This window comes from Asterias amurensis, chromosome 18 (assembly GCF_032118995.1).
Source record: "Asterias amurensis chromosome 18, ASM3211899v1".
NCBI classification, from domain to species: domain Eukaryota; kingdom Metazoa; phylum Echinodermata; class Asteroidea; order Forcipulatida; family Asteriidae; genus Asterias; species Asterias amurensis.
In genome coordinates, this window is record NC_092665.1 from 10,139,215 (window position 1) to 10,160,357 (window position 21,143).

General features: G+C 37.9%; 2 protein-coding genes and 1 long non-coding RNA gene across 3 annotated transcripts; 2 read left to right on the forward strand and 1 right to left on the reverse strand.

Moving 5' to 3' along the window:
* The first annotated feature begins 276 nt into the window (after nucleotides 1-276).
* Nucleotides 277-11,495, forward strand: LOC139950458 (proteasome subunit beta type-6-like). The gene is made up of 6 exons (XM_071949144.1): nucleotides 277-442; nucleotides 5,096-5,163; nucleotides 6,363-6,494; nucleotides 8,034-8,163; nucleotides 9,053-9,197; nucleotides 10,639-11,495. Exons 1-6 carry the CDS (start codon nucleotides 344-346, stop codon nucleotides 10,764-10,766), a joined length of 702 nt encoding a protein of 233 aa, XP_071805245.1. The 5' UTR covers nucleotides 277-343; the 3' UTR covers nucleotides 10,767-11,495.
* A 1,766-nt stretch (nucleotides 11,496-13,261) lies between these two features.
* On the forward strand, nucleotides 13,262-15,776 carry LOC139950569 (uncharacterized). The gene is made up of 2 exons (XR_011787672.1): nucleotides 13,262-14,379; nucleotides 14,495-15,776. It is a non-coding gene; the product is annotated as an uncharacterized lncRNA (long non-coding RNA).
* A 596-nt stretch (nucleotides 15,777-16,372) lies between these two features.
* LOC139950568 (uncharacterized) lies at nucleotides 16,373-20,799 on the reverse strand. Its single transcript, XM_071949317.1, has 2 exons — nucleotides 19,413-20,799; nucleotides 16,373-18,893 (listed from the first exon to the last, which is right to left on the reverse strand). Exons 1-2 carry the CDS (start codon nucleotides 20,550-20,552, stop codon nucleotides 18,219-18,221), a joined length of 1,815 nt encoding a protein of 604 aa, XP_071805418.1. The 5' UTR covers nucleotides 20,553-20,799; the 3' UTR covers nucleotides 16,373-18,218.
* Nucleotides 20,800-21,143: the final 344 nt, after the last annotated feature.

The window sequence follows — 21,143 nt, forward strand, 5'->3', positions numbered from 1 at the left end:
TTGTGTGAACTACAGACGTAACTTATTTTTACTACACCCATTTATGGGATCTTTTTTCTTTGACTCTAAACCAATGATAAGAACAGAAAAGAAGTGGTTTCTTAATCATTGTGATGTTTGCTTTTTCCAATTCCGAATTACATGAACATTATTTTACTGATTCAACTACACGTTGTAATATAAAATTGCTGGGTTCAGCAAAATCAATGTTGTGCACCCACTGGATCGGGAATAGCTGCCAAGATCAAAACATGCCAGTCATTATTTTCCGCTGGTGACAGTCACTAAGACATGCGTAAAACGATCATTAACTTGTCGGACACCATTCTAAAAATAAAACAAGATGGCGCTACCCACGAACCAAATCAGAGGAAAAGCAGCTTCAATTTGCGAAGCGAATAGCCAGCTACCGGCATGGATGACGGCCGAAGAGAAAACCGGGGTAAGTAAAGATGTCTTTTTCAATGATTCTGTGATTTTTGTGCAGTTCTTTGACGTTTCGCTTCACTCGGACTTGCTTTCAGAGTCTGGTGGGAAAGAGTGGGAATTGCGTCTTCATCGTTTTTTCGTTCATTCACTCTTTCAGTCTTCACTCAACAAAGAGGGCGCTTGGTTTTCTTGTTTCTGTATAATAATACTCTTTAATCTTTTACTTATTGAAGGGAAATCAGCCCGAATTCTGCCGAAATAAAGTTCAGCAGCCGTTGAAAAATCAAAAAGTTAAAACCCCTTGTTAAGTTGTTAGACAATTGCAGTCGGATCCCGCTATTTATTTTATCTACCACCACTTGACCACCCAGTACCAGTCTCCTGACGACCTGACGATGACTAGGAGCAAGCTAGTCTAGTCGAAGCATTGAGACAAATTCAAGAACTGGGTCCTACTAAAAGCCGACACTGCCAACAACAAGTCCAGAGTGCCAACAAAACTCCGACAACAAGTTTCAAATACCTCAAAAACAGCAAATAAACCAAATGCTTGTTTGTTAGAACTATCATGTGTGCATTATAATTTATATTGGAATCCAATTTGGATAACTTTCCGTATGGCGCCACCACTTTTTCACAAATTTTTACAAAAAGGGATATCTCATTGAGGTAATCTAGATACTATTAGGCAGTTTCATCAAGTTGATTTTACGTGTACCAAAACACACACACACACAGCCCCGAAAAAAAAGAACGAAATATATTAAATCATAACTCACATTTTGTACAACTCATAACTATGAGACTTGACAGCAGGCAGGAGCATTCTCTCCTCGTGCTTACATTTTAAAAATATTCGAAATCGAATGAATAGTTTCGGAGATATTGTAAAAAAAAGAGAGCAACGACAAAAAAAAGAGGCTTGGCCTGGCGTGCAGCGCCCATTCGTTTGTGCATGATGTCAACTTTGAACCCCGTGGACAGCGGATTTCGGAAATCTTCGGAAAGCGCCGAAGAAGCCCGAAGACGGTTTTTTGCGATGCGGGAGCACATGTTTACACAAAATGAGATAACGATTACATCATCGTGTAGCCTATAAAATTCCGCACATCGTACAGCTAGTCGCATAGCTTTTACCATAAAAACCTATTTTTGTCGGCGTTTTCCATTTTTTGAATCAAGATTTCTTCCAGAGACAATCATCAAAATTGAATGCGACTTTGTCAGTGCTAATTCCCATACTTTTAAGTTAAACTTGTGAAAATTTGGTGTAATTTGATTATGTTTTCTTCTCCCGCAGAAAGGTTTTGTTAGACCATTTCTTGCAAAGTTGTCCTAAATACGCACGATTGTACATGTACGTTGTACTCGTACATCTTCGTGTTTCCGTGATGTGCCACCACAAGAGGGCGTGTGTTACAATAAGTTTGATAGGCCGGGGCTCTAATAATAGAAAGCTGGAAAGCTGCCCGATCTTGTTTCTTTGATAATTTCTACGTTCTGAATTGATAATAACAGACTGCTCATCTTGAGTCAAAAGAAACTAGTATTGTTACATACTTTTAAAGGCCTATACTAATTGAAACGAAAGTTGAACAAAAAAATTGATTGTATATAGCCATTGGTTTTTTAGAAATTGTCTTTGTAAATATAACAAAAATAATCGATGTATACCAATGCCTTCATCCTCAAGTTTTTTAAAGATTGTTCTAAATTTTTACTGTGTTAATGCTACAATTTTAAATCAAAGGATCAACTGATCTTAAATTAAAGAAAACACCAGTCATAAACTCTTTAATTTTATTCCATTCTGGTTAATTTAATAATGCTATTTGTTGACATAATTAATAAAGAATATTCACACAAACACCTGCAAAACTTAACACATATTTAATTTTTATAGTTAATAATTTCCCCCACGATGCCGCTCCTCAGTTTTATTCAAAAAATATCACTTTTTGCCGTTCATAAAAAATCATACTAGCGCCTCCTCAAAGCACAGTTTGTAAACCTCCCCAGTGATAGAGGGCGCTCGCCTAGTGTGCGCCCTCTATTGCCATAGGCTGTGCATTAAACTTGGCCGTGGCCGATATGAAGAAAAACATAAGAATTGAACTTGAACACGGGTACGTTTTTTTCACGATCCTCGCTCATTAAAAACGGTATATCTCTGCAACCAAACATCCGATTTCAAAATTTTAAATTGATTTTTACTTCTAAGAATACGCCTTAACAGACCACATCTTGTCAGAGAAAAAATCACCTGCATTAAATTTGACTGAAACAGCCTAATACTATATTATTTCATATCAAATGAAAAAGTGGTGGCGCGATACAGAAATTTGTCCATTATATTTATAATAAAAACAGAAATGTAATGGCAAAACCTCCCGAAAAGTCTGAAATTTTAACAAGAAAAAAAAACAAGCGTACATGGTGAGCGGTCAGATGCTTGGCTTAAAAAATGTGTTTTAACCAGTCCATTACGATACGAGTAGATTTAGCCCTTACCAACAACAGATGACGGGCGTCATGTGAAGACCTGTGCACAGCTAAGGGTCTTTACAAGACGCTCGTCCTCTATTGTATTGTACAGTATGCACCAATCCATCTTACTTGCATCGTAATGGGCTGGTCGAAACACGTTTTTTAAGCCAAGATGGTGTCCGACTGCTCTCCGTGGAAAACATTTTTTTCTGGTTTAAAATTCAGACTTTTCGTGAAGTCATGCCATTAAATATCAGTTTATATTACAAATCACCCATAGTTCTAATAAGTCTTTGGTTTATTTGCTGTTTTATAGGTATTTGAAACTTGTTGTCGGTGTGTTGTTTGCACTCTGGACTTGTCGGCTTTTAGTAGGACCGCAACAACCGACTCCGCAGTAGTACAGTTAATTACGATCCTATAAGCTAAAGTAGTAGTCCCAGCCAATTTTCTATACCTCCATACCGCCCGGGTAGTAGTACATGTAGTTAAAAAAGCAGGACAGTTTTGTTTCAGAACTGAAGAGTCTCCCGAACATCCGATAAATCTACATTTAACATGCAACTAAATGCCTCAAATCATATATTATCTACATTCTTAACAAATCTTAGTTTAGTCTTAGTTTTACAAAACAAAATGAACCATTTAGTTTTCAGATCAGTCTCCTAATACCGCATTATTTGTTTCAACATCCACATGATTGTCAACCTTGGGGCCCCTGATGGACAATGTACAATATACTATTTCTCATGATAGCTCGGGGTCGACTCAATTATGAGTCTTGGCTACAAGGTTCTGTTCATCGGCTAATAATGTAGTCAGGATGCCTAGCGACACAGAGAAAAATACAAGTTATGAAATAGCTGACTTCCTTTTTGAAACGGTGGTTTGTAGTCGTCGTAATTAGGCCTGGGCGAATTATTTGAATATCCGGTTATGGCGAATAGGTTTTCCTATCCGTAACCGCGAATGCCTTTTTTTTCTTAACCAGATATCCGCATAGGGCGCGAATACCTATTTACAAACCGGATAATTCTGTAATTACAACCGAGTAACCGGATATTCTTTAATATCCGAATATCCGCGGACGTCGGGTGACAACTGATATGAATGTTTTGTCTGAATCCTTATGAAACTTCTATTAAGACAGCATAAAACAGCATATATTAAGTATTTAACTATGCTCACCTCCGTGAAGAGTTAAAACAATGACATTTCTGACGTAATTTGTTCAAAGATTACAAAAGTTTTCCTTCACGTAGAGTCAATCACGATCAAATGAAAAAGCAAATCGCCATCTTTAAATTAGATCCGGTCATTTTTATGAATGACACTGTCTAAAACTAATATCAATCCGCCCATACGATCTCATTTACAAACGAACAGCGCCCTCTAGGGGCACAAAAAACTATTCGAATATCTGGTTAATTTCGGATAGTTGGCCAGCGGTATCCGAATAACAAAATTTCACTATTCGCCCAGCACTAGTCGTAATTATTATTATTATTTGTTTTGCCCGATTGCTCAACGATTTTGTGCGGGCATTACATTTTTGAATGGGCGCATTTGGTATTTTTAGAATTTAGGATGGGTGCAGTGCCCGGACAAAACCGCGTGTGGAGAAACCTGGGTAAAACTGAAGCGCATAAACTTCCTGAATCCCCCCTCCGCCCCCCCCCCTCCCCCCTCATTATAAGTCCACTTCTTAATTTGTCTTCGCATGACATATAGCCATTGTTTTTAATGTTGGATTAATACCATATCAATTTTTTGTCAGATCAGTGACAGGATTTTACTAATTTCACACTGTTCAAAATCATAACACACATCATTTAATATCACAGATTTTTACATTAAGAGAATATTATACAGGGGGAAAAAAAGAAAAACAACTTTACAAGTCGGAAGACTGACCATGATCCAGGTTGGCTTCATTTAAAATTTAGCTTTTCACTTCCAATTTCGCAAATGATCCCTATTCCCCCTTGCTTTCCATTTGCAGACCATTGTCAGTGTTTGCTTGCACTCGTCTGACTTTAAATTGTATATAATGTGTATAGAACTTAAATTTGTTTAATTAAAGTCAACTTTCATTAAGAAGAGACAATGAGTGCGTTTCAAACACTGTTTGTAAAATTGTACTAAACCTTTCTCAATGCTTTTGTTTTATTTATTTAAGACAACCATTATGGCTGTGGAGTTTGATGGGGGTGTGGTACTGGGCGCAGATTCAAGAACGACATCAGGGTAAGATAAGAACAGCCAAGTCGACCTGAACCTGCCTTAACAGACCCTTCTCACTGATTAATGGCCCATTTTTTAGCAATGCTGGAGGTCTGCCATGTGCTTGAGTACTATTATGCACATTGTGTACACAATATACATGTACTTCTTGGGCCATCAAGCGTTGCTTTTTATAGCAATTGTTTGTGCAGGTTCTGGTGACAGTGTGATTCGTATGTTTGTGCACATACTGTATAAATACTCCAGCATGAAAATAAGTAATGTCACGGGCCTGTATATTTCGTTTTTGAAAGGGCAAGGGCACCAAGGTATTTTCTCCTTGGTAAAGGGCACCCTATGAGGAAATTGTAAATTTCTACTCCGCATTTCAAGGGCAACAAGGCAATGACCAGGGGGCTATTGTAAGCGAGATAAACATATCGACTATTACTATACCTCATACATATTCATGATTCAGAGTTGAGTTCTCGTTGGTCCATTCATCATCATGTGCCAGGTGTTATTTTTGCTTGTTACCAAGCGCACACGCGAGTAATCACGCACATGGTAAATACGCATGACAAGTAGAATAGCGCCCGGGCAGCCAGGGCGCTATTCTACATGTCATGCGCCTTTACCATTGTGCGACCTGTTAGCTTGGGCGCTATTCTACTTGTCATGCGCATCATGGTAAAGTTTCCAATACACGCATCAACATTGCTCTCTAGCGACATCCAACACATGAACAAACTTATCAAATGTATCAAATGTGCATTTTATTTTACTGTCGTCATTTTCCCTTGTTCCAAATCATGTTCAGGTAACTGAAAATGTATGAAGTATATGTATAGTAAAAAAAAAATATACGCGGTTTATTTCAGGTGATCAGTCGATATGAGCTCCCCTCAGTAATTGGAAGAACTTCCATTACCTTAGCTAATATCGACTAGTCACCCTCAGACCATGTTATATTATATTACTCGCGTGTCACATAATTTTAGTGCTATTTTATTTTTAGTAGAAACAACTTTTTTTGCACTGACAAGATAACTATTCAGTCTACCCCTCCTCACCAACAACACGGACACTAAAGGGTTAATGTGCATGTAAAGTTAGATAGTCCATTTGTTTTTTCTAACTCGGATAGTCAGCCAGTCTCTTGGAACCTTGTATGAACCTTTCTAAACTTCAAAGTGGATTATTGCATTTTGTTTCTTCAACAGTGCCTACATCGGAAATCGTGTGACTGATAAATTAACCAAGGTTCATGACTCCATATACTGTTGTCGATCTGGGTCGGCAGCGGACACACAAGCTGTTGCTGATATAGTCACATACAGTCTTGATGTACACAGGCAAGTATTAATATTAATAATGTATGCGCTATATTTTTACCACATGGTGCCGCTCTTCTATAGTATTTTTATCACTTCAGGGGATAAACGCAATTCATCCTCCATAGTTTTAATCGGCGTTCTGTCACTTTTTAGTTGCGCCATAGTTTTAAGTTGCTTTAGAGGTGGATTACATGTATAACGACTCCTTTAAAGCCATTGGACCCTTTCGGTACAGAAAAAAAAAAAAAAGTTCACAGATTTACAAATAATTTACAGGGTTTACAGAAGGTAATAGTGAAAGACTCCTCTTGAAATATTAGTCCATGAAATGCTTTACTTTTATATAATTTTATATATAGGTTGTGATACACGAAGTGTGGAACTTGGAAAATACTGTTTACCGAAAGCGTATAATGGCTTTAAAAGTCTCATTTTCCGTTATGGATAAGATGTCTATGGTAGTCATGTGTTTCGGTCTTTAATCAATGTTTTAGGTATGAATGAATATACCCCCGGAAGTGATACAAATATGTTTGAGAGCGCCCTCACTCGGTAAAAAATATGGTGCATTTGACCGAATGGGTATTTTATAACCTTGTTATGTAACATCCCAAAGAATGTGTACTGGTGTCCGTACTTGTCAGCATTTTCCAGAGAGATATGATTAGACATGCTAGAGGCAGCACTCTCTATGTCATCACGATTCACGCTATTTAACTCTGCTGACACCGACCATGGCCACAAATCCCTATGGTTAAATTGCATGTTTTTAATTGATGCGTAATTTGCATCTGGGATAAAGATATTAATTTTGGTCTTACTCTTACAGCGCTGTTTACTCAGTACTTTTCCCCAGTTCTGTGGAGAAAAAAACCCGGCATATTTATCAGGTGGGATTCGAACCTGCGCATTTGCAATTCTAGAGTAGTGTCCTTACCAACTAGACCATCGAGGTTGCCCGGTAGCTAGAGGCAGTTTGAATCCTATATTTTAGCAGCGAGTACTGCATGCATGTATACGAATGTCCACTTCGACAAATGTTTGCTGTATAATCCGATCAAGGATCAGTGTAATATGATTGGTCAGCACCATTGACTGAATGAGCAAAATTGATTCTTTTCTGTTTGGAAGCACGCTATGTCTTATATACCAGTATGTAAAATGCTATGGTATTTTCACAGAACTGAGAAAGGAAAAGGGAAAATCCATTTTATTATAATAAGTTTGTAATATCTGATAATGCCGGATAGAAAACACACTAAAGATGTTTTGAAAAATACTAATTTAGGAACTAGTATTCCAAGTAATACTGACAAGTATTAACAAGGCTTTGGCACCTGCCAATAATCCAGGTTCTTGAACGCTCGTTTTTGAATTTACAGGAAATTTGTGTGCCCTTTTTCTGAGTTGTGGCTAATACTTTGCCCAGCCCGTTTCCTAATCCAACAATGAATGTTCAATTACTTTCTAATTCTATCCCCTTGCACCATTTCAAGTGTAAAATTTGAGCCAGACGTTGAATATCGGAATTCTAACTGATGATGTTTTTTCAAACAGCATGAACACAGGAGAGCCCCCCCTTGTTCGGACTGCAGCCAATCTGTTCAGGAATTTGTGCTACGAGAATCGCGATTCTCTATCGGCTGGAATCATCGTAGCTGGTTGGGATAAGGTCAAAGGTGGACAGGTAGGAATGCTGCGTTTTGGGGTATTTAGGGCACTTTCAGACAGTATAAAGGGCACTGGGGTCGATTTGTTAGGACTAGTCCTAACCTAGGAGATGTACAAAATGTATGGCTAGTTCTAAGTTAGGACAAGTAACTCGTCCTAACTCGAGATAAGACTAGTCTTAACACTTTGTGAAATCCACCCCTGGACACCTGTGGTAATTGTCAAAGGCCAGTACTCTCACTCGGTGTATCCCAACCTGATGCATAATATAACAAATCTGTGAAAATTTGGACTCAATTGATAATGGAAGTTGCAAGAGAATAATGAAAGAAAAAACATTCTATATTTAAGTGAGAAGTTTCCTTTTTCTCAAAAACTATGTTACTTCAGAGGGAGCCGTTTCTCACAATGTTTTATAATATCAACAGCACCCAGATTTGCTAGTCACCAAAGCAGTTCCTCAGGAAACTGTGTATTGATCTAAGTGGAAGTGTCGTGGCCGAGCGGTTGAGAGCACCGAAACCAAACTCTGGTGTTTCTGATCAGTTTCTGTGACACTTGTGTCCTTAGGCACGACACTTGGCCATTGCTTTGTCCTTTGGATGGGACGTAAAGCCATTGGTCCCATGTGTTGTGCAACGCATGTAAAAGAACCCAGTGCACTTATCGAAAAGAGAAGGGGTTCACCCTGGTGTTTATCCTGGCTGTGGCTGCTGGATGCGCCGTAGCACCTTGTAAACCCTGATAAGCTGCTACATAATTGGGTCTCAGAATTTATCACTGCAATAACCTATCTTTCTGAGAGTTTGTATACTCAGCGCCTTGAGTACCTTGTTATGTAGATACGTGCGCTATATAAGACTTTGATATTATATTTTTAATCTCTTTCCATTGTCATTCTGCAGGTGTATTCAATACCGATTGGTGGAATGTTTGTACAGCAGCAAGTAGCCATGGGAGGCTCAGGTAGTACCTACATCTATGGCTACCTAGATTCCACATTTAGGGAGAACATGACCAAGGAGGAATGCTTCAAATTTGTTGCTGATGGTATGTACATATACTTCATGCGTTTTAGGAATTTTAATATAAATAATAGTAATAGTAATATAGGTTTTCTCGGCCAATTTTGGAAAATGAGCAGCCAATTTAACCATCAAGCTATTCTATTTCGCGCGAAATCGATTGCTACTCAAAAGGGTAATTTTATTTCCATTTATGATTAGTCAAATGTACTGTTGCGTCATTCGATTTAACAAAATAATCATTCAATTTAACAATTCATCAAAGCAGCATTCAAATTTGCAGTCGCTTCTTGAGGCGTGTGTGTCTCGAAAAAGAATGACCATTCACTAAATTGAACATAGTGCTAAAGGAATTTGACTCGAACTAGAATGGCCGAATTCTGAATTTGAAACGCAGTAACAACTGGAAAGGCAAAACAGCTTTAATTCGAACGCATGGAAATGAAATTGGATGCTCATTTGCCGAATTTGATCGAGAAAACCTATTTTAATAATAATAATAATAATAATAGTGGCTACTTATAGATCAAGCCGACGCGCAGTGGGCGCGAAAGTGTTGAGCACCGTGTGCCATTTGCTGCAGTGCCTTCAATGCCTAGATTGTGCACAAAAAGACCCTGTAGATAGTAATTTTCCATAGCGGGCGTTTCCAGTTTTGTTTCATCAGATTGGTCAGTTTAAATATGGTGCTCTTATCCACTAGGCCTAGACATGCATTATTGGGCAATTCCTTGGGAGAGTGGACATGATTTAAAAATGTTCTTTCATGATAAGACAAAGTTAGTGTTCTACCACCATCGAGTACAAACTCTTGTTCATTGGGAAGAAAAAAAAATTGAAATTGGTCAAATATTTTTCATAATACGCTTGAATCTCTCTGAATCTGAGATAGAGATAAAACCAGAAACTGAACTTCAAACATGTGTTTGACAAGTCTGGCATCACCAGACTGCATTTGCTGAAGTCTATCATGTTGTTGTATCCTTCCCCCTGGACAACATGCAAACAATGCTTTATCACACCTGATACATGTGTCAAAGCACTCAGTATTTTTCCTGCAAGGTACATGTTGAGCTACATTTTAAAGCATTAGAACCCTTTCCTTAACATACATTCAGCACCATGTAATACAAGAGGTCAATGTGCAATATGCAGCCAATGAAATCAGGAACACCAGGGCAAACCCCTGTGCATTGGCTTCTTTTATGTGTGCATTACACAACACAGATCAGAAGGGCGGAGTTATAATGGTAACATGTCTTGCTGAAGGACAAAAGTGTCAAAACTGGAATTGGAACCGACACTCAGAAACACCAAAGTTTGAGTCAAAGGTGCTAAACCTCTTAGCCACAACAAGCCGATATGAAGAGCCAAGTTATATTGCTCTCAATTTATACTAGCCAAGTTATATTTGCATGTTGTATTTGTTCATGTCGATTTTTGTTTCTATTTAATTTTGATTTTAGGTTTGGCTCTGGCCATGTTCCGTGACGGTTCCAGCGGTGGTATAATCCGTTTAGCAAGTATCACCAAAGATGGAGTTGAACGACGAACGATCCTCGGGGACAAACTACCCAAATTCTACGAGGGTTAACTTTAGAGTTTTATTGTTTAAATGTGTTTCAGGCCTAGAGTTTCAATCACACAGAGGGAAGCAAGGCTATATTTCCTGAGGAATGGCATGGGTACTTGTAGCTATTTAAAAGTGAACTTTAAAAATGAGCACCAAGGCCCAATCCAGGGCAACAAAGGAAATGATCTCTGCGCTCTCTGTTAGCTTCCAGGCCAAATGTTAAATATTTGTATTAACCCTTAAGAGACATTTCATTTCTTTGTAATCATCACAAAATGCCCAGACAATGCTAACACTGTTCAATTCTTGAATCAAATGTTTTCACACCCCCAATTACCCCCACACCCAAATTTCTTACTAACTACATGTCAGATCTTGAATTCTATGCTCCAAACCACTTGGCCACGACACCCGGTATTTAGCCTGTATTAATGCAACATTCCAAATGGCAGGTCGCTTTCATTTTGTGAGGACAGTTTAAAGTGTCTGATCTTTGTCACACAATAGTAGTTGATCAATAATGCATCAACTACAAAGCTTGATGGATTGCCCTAAACAAATATTAGTTGAAATAGGCAATGGAATTGTTCTAAAGGAGTTGTTGTGTTCTCCAAACAAGTAAAGTCCCATAATTTAAATATATAATTTTTTCAAAGTACCTTAAGAGTGTATTTGGTTTTAATGTCAAAACAGTGTAGTTCTTTTTGGATAGTAAAAATTGTTGTTTCCAAATCTTTTGGAAAATAAAACAGATTAAAAACAAACAGAAATTTTGCTGATGATTTTGTTATTTTGTTGTATGGACCATCCATGATTATTTTATATTATATATTAACTCAAAAAATAGTGAATGACCTAACATAGGCTAAATGACAACACAATAAACATTAAAGGCAGTGGATACTATTGGTAATTGTCAAAGACTAGCCTTCATAGTTGGTGTATCTCAACATATGCATAAAATAACTAACCTGTGAAAATTTTAGCTCAATCGGTCATCGAGCTTGCGAGATATGAATGGAAGAAAAAACACCCTTGTCACACGAAGGTGTGTGCGTTTAGATGGTTGATTTCGAGACCTCAAGTTCTAAATCTTAGGTCTCGAAATCAAATTCTTGGAAAATTACTTCTTTCTCAGAAACTATGGCATTTCAGAGGGTGCCGTTTCTCACAATGTTTTATACCATCAACCTCTCCCTATTACTTGTCACCAAGAAAGGTTTTATGCTAATAATTATTTTGAGTAATTACCAAGTGTCCACTGCCTTTAAATGGTTTTGATACCTTTTGTAGACCAAGTTTTTGGCCATGACCCAGGCCAGGACATGCATCCCTACTCACTGTGAATAAAGATGCAAGTAAGTCATCAATTTTTTTGAGAGAAACAGTGGAAGTCACAAAGCAATGTTTTCAGTACCCTTGTCCAAGGCTCTTTACGCAAGCACCCCGCTCTGAATTCACCAGGTGATATGAACCACGCATTGGCAACAAACTGCACGGTACTGCTGGCAGTACTTGAATTGCAGTGCATGTATACCGTGGGGGTCTAAACATGGTTTCTTAACCTCAAACAACGAAGCCGAAAACGCTGTTTCGACTTTGTTTTGGAGGTTGAAAAACCGTCCTTCGTCCCAATGGTATCAAGTACTGTATATCAAGCACTGTCATGACTGCGTATAACACTACCTGGTGAATTCAGAGGGGGATGCTTGCGTAAAGAGCTTTAGACAAGGCGATCTTTTTTTATGGACATGGAGAGTCGCATAACTCTGTGCTTAAATTATTTTTGTGAAACTGTTTCACTCATTCCTCAAAAACTACAGTACCTCGGAAATCAATATTTAAAGGGAAACTTTACCTTAAACCGTGCAATGTAAATCTCTTGATGTTTGTGTTTTGTGTCGTACAATGAGTACCCAAACCGTTTAATAGAAGTTTACCAGAGGGATTCAAGTGGAAATACAATAGGCCCTCATAGAGAGAGAGAGGCAGAAAGCAAGGGTTGCAATAATTAAATGGATAAGGAGACAAACTTCGTGTTGAGTGGGGGGGATTGGAAGGGCCTGGGCCCAATTTCATGGCTCTGCTTACCGTAAGCACAGAATCAGCGCTTACAGAAGCAGGGAACTCTGTGCTTGCGGCAAATGTATTTCACGGGTTAGCAGCCAATTTTGGCTTCTGCAATAGCATACTCCACGTTACCAAGCCTTCTACGCTTACAAGGCTAGTACAGAAATTCAGCGCTAGCATGTAAGTGGGGAATCATGACTGTAAGCGCGGATTTTGGCGGTAAGCTGAGCCATGACATTGGGCCCTGGTATTACCAAGACAAGAAGTTTTGGGTTAGACATACTAAAAAGAAAGGTATCTGTGGGGAAAAGGAAAGTTTATTTGCTTTTACAAAGCTTTTTAAATTTTTCAAATAAAAATCTTGTCAATGGTATCTGCCTACTGGATTTTAGCAACAGCCCACATGGGTGATTGAATATTTTGTCCACATATTCAATGCTGCGAGTGGCAGTTACCTAAAGTTTCATCGTCAGCTTCCCTTAAAATAATAATTGAAACAATCTTTTAAAAATGTGAAAGTTTTATTTTTAATAACCCACAATATTTGAAAAATTATACAAACACATCCCTAACAACATACCCCGAATGCAAATATACACAAATAAGTTTTTTTTTATTATTACAAAATAGATTAATTTCACAGGTATGCAGAGCTGATTTTCTCATTTAAGTTCCTCAGCTGTGTAACTGACAATTTAAAATCACAGTACAAAGATTGGTTATGCCTCAAATCTTTTTTACTCTTTTTAATAAATTACAATTGCATGCCTGAGGCACAATTTCACAAAGCTGCTTGAGCACAAAAATTATGCCTGCTCGAAAAAGGTTACCAGCTAAAATACCATTTCACAACATGTACAGCAACTTGGACTGGTATCCAGCTTATTGTTGCTTAGCAGAAACCTTGTAAGCAATATTTTCCTCTTAAGAAGCAATGAAATTTGAACCTGCCATTGATTTCACCAAACTCTTTCTTAGAACTTAGGATTAATCCTAGGACTTAGGACGAGTTAAGTTCCGTATCCAAATACATAGGACGCATAGGACGCATTGAACCCATCCTAAGTTAGGACGAGTTACTCATCCTTAATCCTAGCGTTTCGTAAAATCGGCTGCAGGTTTAATATTAAAATGATGTGGTGTACACAAGCATAAATCTGTTTTAATAGTCTTATAAAAAAGTACTGCTTTGTTTAATTATCCACAAACAAAACCCGTGGCACATAATAATTTCAAATCAACACCCTAAACGTGGCTAACCGAAAAATATCACTTATTAGGTAAAAATTAACTACTTTTTAACTCAAACATTTTAATTGTTTGTATTTGTCCAACTTCATACCAACCCAAACAAACATAAACATTCATGTCCGAGACACTTCATTCAGCCTGTTCAGCAGTATGTAATAGTACTTGTTTTGTAATGCTTTAATTTAAAGTCCTCCAGACTCTTAGTAAGCTTTTTCCATCAATATTCATTTTGCTCACCATCTGAAATCATTCAACTAAAACTTTGCAGTTCCAGATGATACCACTTCACAAATTGTATCATATCGCAACCACAGTAGATGAATGATCAGACAGGGTTCAACAGTTTAAGGAACACCTTGCCTTGGATCGAGCGAGTTGGTCTATGAAAAGTGTTTTAAACCGTTTGTTATGAAATGTATGTTGGTAAGAAAGGTGCTTGAAAAGTAGAATATAATGATCCCCACAAATATGCCTAGAAATTGCACGGTTTTCCTTAGGCCTATACGTGTGAAATAACATGGCACACCATGTTTTGACTCCACATAATGGCTGACCGTGTTAGTTCCCAAAATAAAAAAGGAAAACTGCAATCTTGAGGCATATTTGTGTGGATCATTATATTCTAATTTTAAAACATCTTTCCAACCATTTCATAACAAACGATTTCATAGACCAACTCGCCTGATCTAAGGCAAAGTGTTCCTATATATACATGAACATGTAAGACTCTTTTTGACCGACCAATGAAAATTAAGTTTTGCAAGTGCATTTTCAAGTTATTGGTCAAACAAATGGCCCCTAAAAGGGCTGAAGTATTAAATTCTCAAACTGCTTTACACAAGCACATTATTCATTGACGTTTGTAAGTTTGATTGAAAAGAAATTTACAAAGTTTCTTTACAATTTTTCACATCTCAGAAACCCAAAACGTTTTAAATCACAGTTTAAACAGGTAGGGGCTTAATTCTGATCAGCAAACACTGCTTATTTCATTTATAAGCAAAATAGGGTTGCTGAAAGGTGAGCAGACTTTATAAGCTGTTCCCTTCAGGGCCCTTGGTGGCCTTAAAAAAGGGGTTGGTTCAATAGAAATCGGCCAACCCTTTATAACTGTACTTTGTCAACTTGTTTTACAAGGTTGAAAGAGTGCAGGCAACCACATATTTCAATGTGTTTAAGGGATCGTCTAAAGTTTTCAGCATTTCCATGGTCGTACAACCAGTTATTTGTTAAGATCCCCCTCCCCATGAAGTTATGAAACCAGTTCTTTTTAACATGAATGCAACTCTAACTTCACCAAGAGGAAATTACAAAATTACAATGGTTTTGAAAAGTCTTTTTTTTCTTGTCAAGTTTGAATGGCACAAATGAGAATATAAAAAAAAGAGGAATTCAGCTGATCCTGTGTTTAGACCATTTTAGTTTCAGCATCAAAGCCCATTAATTTTCATACACGATGTAGTCCAACCTCCCAGAGTCCCAAAACCCCTGAAAATTTTATTTAATCAAATTAAAAGTATTTACACACAAATTCGAAATCCCAGCATAATCACCACCCAAGTGCGTGACTGATGGATGTATTTAAAAGTAAATTTTCCACAAATATTGGTGTTTCCTCACTTTTCTCAAGCAGCCTCTGAACACCCCCCCCCCCCTAAAAAAAAACACTAAAATTTTATGGAATTGTTGAGAATTTTAAACTGTTCCTAAGAGCACAAAAGGAGAATAAAATATGTGAAAGAACCAAGGTTCACTGAACACATTGATTGGAGGTCAGCTCGAACACCAACTTGCACACAGTAAAACTGCATTGGTTGGGTACTTACATGTACTGTTCAGTACAAAGAGTAGCCTTTCCCCTTTTTGCGGCTGCAATTCAGTAGGTTTTGTACAAAGATACAATAAGTTATGCCAGCCTGTGAAAAGGCAGCCCAAACTGTAATGTTTTGGAGTGCAATAGTGAGATTATTTATGAATCTGGAATGTCTTAGAAGCCATTAAGGTTAAGCCATATTGAACTGTACATTCCATAATAAATCAGCATGAAATTCTCCACTCCTGTTTTGTTTTTAAACCAATTCAATTATATCTTACTAGTACTTTGTTTCTTACTATTTATTTTTAATATGGGATAAAAAGTACACTATGTTAGCCTGCCACACCACACTTAGAAAAGACACTCGTAGCGGATGCCAAAATCTTGTAGGCAGCCTACAACTTACAAGATTGTGTTTTGGCATCCGCTACAATGGCCTTTTGAAATGTGGTCTGAACGAGCAATAGTAGTGAAGCCTGCAATACAACCATAATATTCTTCCTACTTTTTAAAATCCGACTTTCAATTTTCTTACCACAGAAGAATCTGAATGTTTGTCTTTTAAATAGCATTCAAAACGTTTTATACAGCCTAATTTTGTAAGCTAGCCCTTGCTATCATCATGGCCAAATTGCACGCCTAGCAATAGTAGAAAAAGATGAGAGAAAAATTAATCGTGATTACATGTAGTACAAAAATGCATAGTTTACGGCACCTATAGGCCACATATGTAATGGTTTGAATGATGATGATGAGTATATAACCTGCCAATCAAATAACAAGGATGTATGGTATACCTTGTGCTTAATATTAAGCTGATTTCTGTACTGAATTTCTCCCTTTCTGGTGGACTTGTAAGCTACTTTCCCCATAAACTTATTATTACAAAAATGAAGTAACATTTTCCGAAAGTAAAAGACATTCAAATTGTGTTTAAGCACACAATTTACATTTAAATTTAAGTACTGATCTTTAATTAACACTTAAATACTGATCTAGAAAACTAGCTACTTCGTTGCAAAAGTTTTTTGGGGGAATGGTTTTAAAAGATTTCCACAATACACATTTAAGTGAATAAATGGAAAATAAATATATGACCACATATGGCCTACCTATGATGCACAGTGACTATAGCCACGACAGTAGCAGTGCCGGGCGGGCTTGCTCAGAAGATCAGAACTAACAAATTTCACCAGCATTCTGAGCAAAATACACTGTGCTGCTCAGCACAGATTTCCCCCAGATTGAACTTCAGCAATGATGGCCCCATATCTAAACATGAATAATTTTGTTGAACTTCTTGCCCTTGGTGAACTTAATTGGATTTAGGGCCCACCACTAAAACTAGCTAGGCTATACTGACAGTGTGATGTTTTCTTTTTTTGCTGAATACAAAACACTAGTTACATTTCTTAGGTTGTAAGCTTCACTTCCTGTGGCAACGCCTACTTTGTAACTTAAGAATTCTAGTCTGTCAACTTCCATTACCGTGTTATTTACAAGTTATCAATCCATCCTAAAACCATTAGTGTACATATAGTGCAAACTTGTATCTTGTTTTTCAGCACGAACATTTCAGAGCAAAATATCACCAGCAAAGTTCCTGTTAAAGACACTGGACACTTGGAAATTACTTAAAATAATTGTTAGCATAAAAACTTATTGGTAACGAGCAATTGAGAGCTGTTGTTAGTATAAAACATTGTGAGAAACGGCTTCCACTGAAGTAACAAAGGTTTTGAGAAAGATGTAATTTCTCTCTCAAATATGCAAAGACTGAAGCCTTTTAGGCATCTGAAAGCCCAGAAATGTGTGCAACAAGGGTGTTTTTTCTTTCATTATTTTCTTGCAACTTCGATCAATGGAGTCTAAATTTTAACAGATTTGTTATTTTGTGCATTAATGTTGGGATACACCAAGTACTGGTCTTTGACAAATTACCACAGTCTCCAGTGCCTTTAATGTCTGGGAACATAGTGAAAACAATGTTTGATTTATTGACCATACAACATGTGTTTTCTTTTGATCAACTAATATTATAAGCAACCAGCACCACATTTGTATGGTGTGTTTTTTTAGTATCTTACCAATCTAAAGAAAAATGATTCAAACATTAAAATGAGAACATCCTTTCTTAGAACCGTTTGAATGTGAATTGTTCTGTGTCGCATGACATTTACCTTAAAGACATGAAAGATACATTTATACATCAAACTACTCACTTGTTTGCCTAAAAATTGAAAAATTTTTAAACACCTATTCAAAAATAGATTTAATTTTTTATTTATTTTTCAGTTTGACTGATTTGACTTTTGGGGATAAAAAATAAGTAAGAATTAGTGTGGAATCGGTGTATTACAATTACCATGGTAAACATGAATTTTCTCATTACAAGTAAAATACTGATCAAATACGTCTGTGTACCCTTTATCCTTCCACCAAGTGCACAACTGTCGATTCCATGAACATGGCAGAATGTAAAAAAGGTCAGGTTTGTCCAGACTAATCAGCGAGTAGAAATCTTGATCTCCGAGATGACCCTTGAAGTAGTATTTGCTTGTGAGCTCGACGATCTTGTCCGGGTTGATGTAACTGTGATAAGCGGTGCTCCTTTTTATTTTATCAAAATCTAAGAGAAAAACGCCGCTGTTGAATCCAGTCAGGCCATTAGGTGGTGGGTCACCAGCTTTTGTCCCTTTGTTTAAATTGCGGTAGTACGACAACATATGACGGTATACCGGTTGCATCTCTCTCGCCAAACCCATGATGTTGTCGCCAACGAAGTGTTCGAAGTGGTCAAATAACTCTTTGATGTCAGTCATGAACTTCAAATCGGTGTCCAGCATGATGACTTTGTGGACATAGTCAGGAAGTATACCACGGTGCAGAGCAACGGATAAAAAGAAGATGGCGTCTTGGTAGTATGGGTTGCCTTTAGAGACTTTTGCTTGAAGCATGGATACTAGTGGTGCAATCTGTTGGGCTAGCTCTTCCACATCCATGAAGTGAAACTGTGAAAAATATAAAAAGTTGTGAATTTAGTTTAATACACAAAAAAGATCCTGGCAAAGGAGAACAGTCCTAGAGTGTATTTTATCCCCTTTCAGAATTATTATCAACTGTTATTATTTTGATGGTCTGCCAATGGCTAAATTGTGTCAATTTAAAAACAAGGACCACCCACAAAAAAAGCCTATGGTTTGTACATTACAAAGAAAATGTTGCGCACCACTCGTCCTAACGTCTATGGTTACGGAACTTTCCTCAGCCTAAGCCCCAAGTCCTAAGATTTAACCTAAGGAAGAGTTGGGTGAAATCGTCAGCTGGTCTTTTAAAAACAGTTCAGGTCCTGTAAACATTTAGAGCAACAAGCCCTGTGGTGTTGCTGATTTTGCCCAGTTGAGCACTATTAAACTGTACATTGTGTTGTGTGCTGGGGCAGTAGAGACATCATCTCAACCTGCTGCAAAGTAAAAAATGCAAGAACATGAGTTTGAAGACATTGGATCCTGACAAGATTCTGGTTTTACCTGGAATTCATTTTTGGCAACACCCTCATCAGTAATTTTCTGCAAAGTCTCTGTAATAAACTCACGACCCGGATTGTCAACAACAAAGAAAAAGTGCAGATTGATCGATGCCTTGTCCAAAATTGATTTGGTGCAATCAATGAATCTCTGCTTCAAATGTGGCATTTTGTGAGTGTTCGTGAGGCTTTGAATAATGTGATATGGGTAATTGTCGACATCACTTGGTAAGTCGTGAACTTGGGGCTTTTTGGGGTGTAGATCACTTGATTGCTTTTGAACGCCTTGTTGATGAGCAACTGGTTGCTGCTGTGCTGGTTTTGCTTGTTGTGCTGCTACCCCCTGCGGTAACTTGATAGGCTGTTGCAATGGAAGTGCAGGTTGTTGTACATTGTTCTGCTGGTTGGCAGCTTGTTGTTGTTTTGCAGCATGTTGTTGCTGTGGTAGTGCTGCCGGCTGGTTAGCACCGTGTTGGGTTTGTGCCGCCTGTTGCTGATGAGCTGCTTGCTGATGAGGTGCATGCTGCTGCTTTGCCTCCTCTGGTTGTGAAGCTTGTTGTTGTTTTGCTGCTGGGTGCTGCTTCTGATGATTAACATGAACATTGGGGAGGTTCTGATTATTGATATTGTTATTGATCTGTTTTTCAAATTCAAATTTGTTCCGGGATGCAGCATGGCGCTCTTTTAGATCTTTCATTGACTGCACATGTCGTGGATCATCATCATCATACTTGGAAGCCCCAAATCTCTTCATCAAGACTCCATCATGATAGTCAGTATGCAAATATGGTCCAACTTTGACGTTTTTGTCAGGTTCAGTATCACTATCAGTCAATCTCACCCTAATTTCACCAAAATACATTTTCTGGTGAACAAATCGCCCAGCCGCAAAACCTATACTTCCAACAACCAGAGTAACGACGAAGAGTCTCACTATTCTCAGTCTGCAAAGCCACCGCAGTGTGCCAGTCGATGGGACGGCAGACCCTAGGCGAGTCCGGGATCGGGAGTTGCTGACGAACTGCATTTCTTCCGCCGTGGATTTGCTCGTTTCGTCGGGGCGCTGTTGCCTCTGCTTTGGTGAGTTCCCTTGCCCGACGTCGTTCTTGTCCTTGTCGGGGTCGTTCTTTCGCTTCCGAACCATTTGTGTTTCTGTTCCGCGTTCGAGTGTAGTCCACAAACACAGTAGTGACAGCCAATTTTAGGTATTCTAAACCAAACAGTGTTAATTCTTCATGATCACTCACCCATGTCGTCAATGTATTTTCATTTCGAGATCAGATTATTCAGAACTAGAAAACTACGTTAGATAGAACGTGCAAGCAAAGGATAATATTCATCGATCGTCGTTTTCACATAAAACACACCTGTACAAATTCAACGGGATTCTTAATTATTGTTCGTATAGCGGAAAATACTGTTGTGCTTAGTTTATACACAGTCCAAGTAGTCCTGGGGAAAAAGTACGAGAGGCTGACAGAACTACAAAGGTCATAGGTTACTGTACCTGCTACTCGGACGTTCCATTTTTAGTGGGAAACGTTCGTTATAAAATTAATACATAATATTCAAAAACTGTTTCGATCATTACAATTTATACTCGAGTGAAAACATGGTGAAATACACTTTATTTTTAACATTTGTGTACAAAATAGTGAATTAAATTATTATGAATTAGATTTAAAAAATACAGCAAATACAAGTATTTACCCCTTTTTGATAAATGAATGCGACC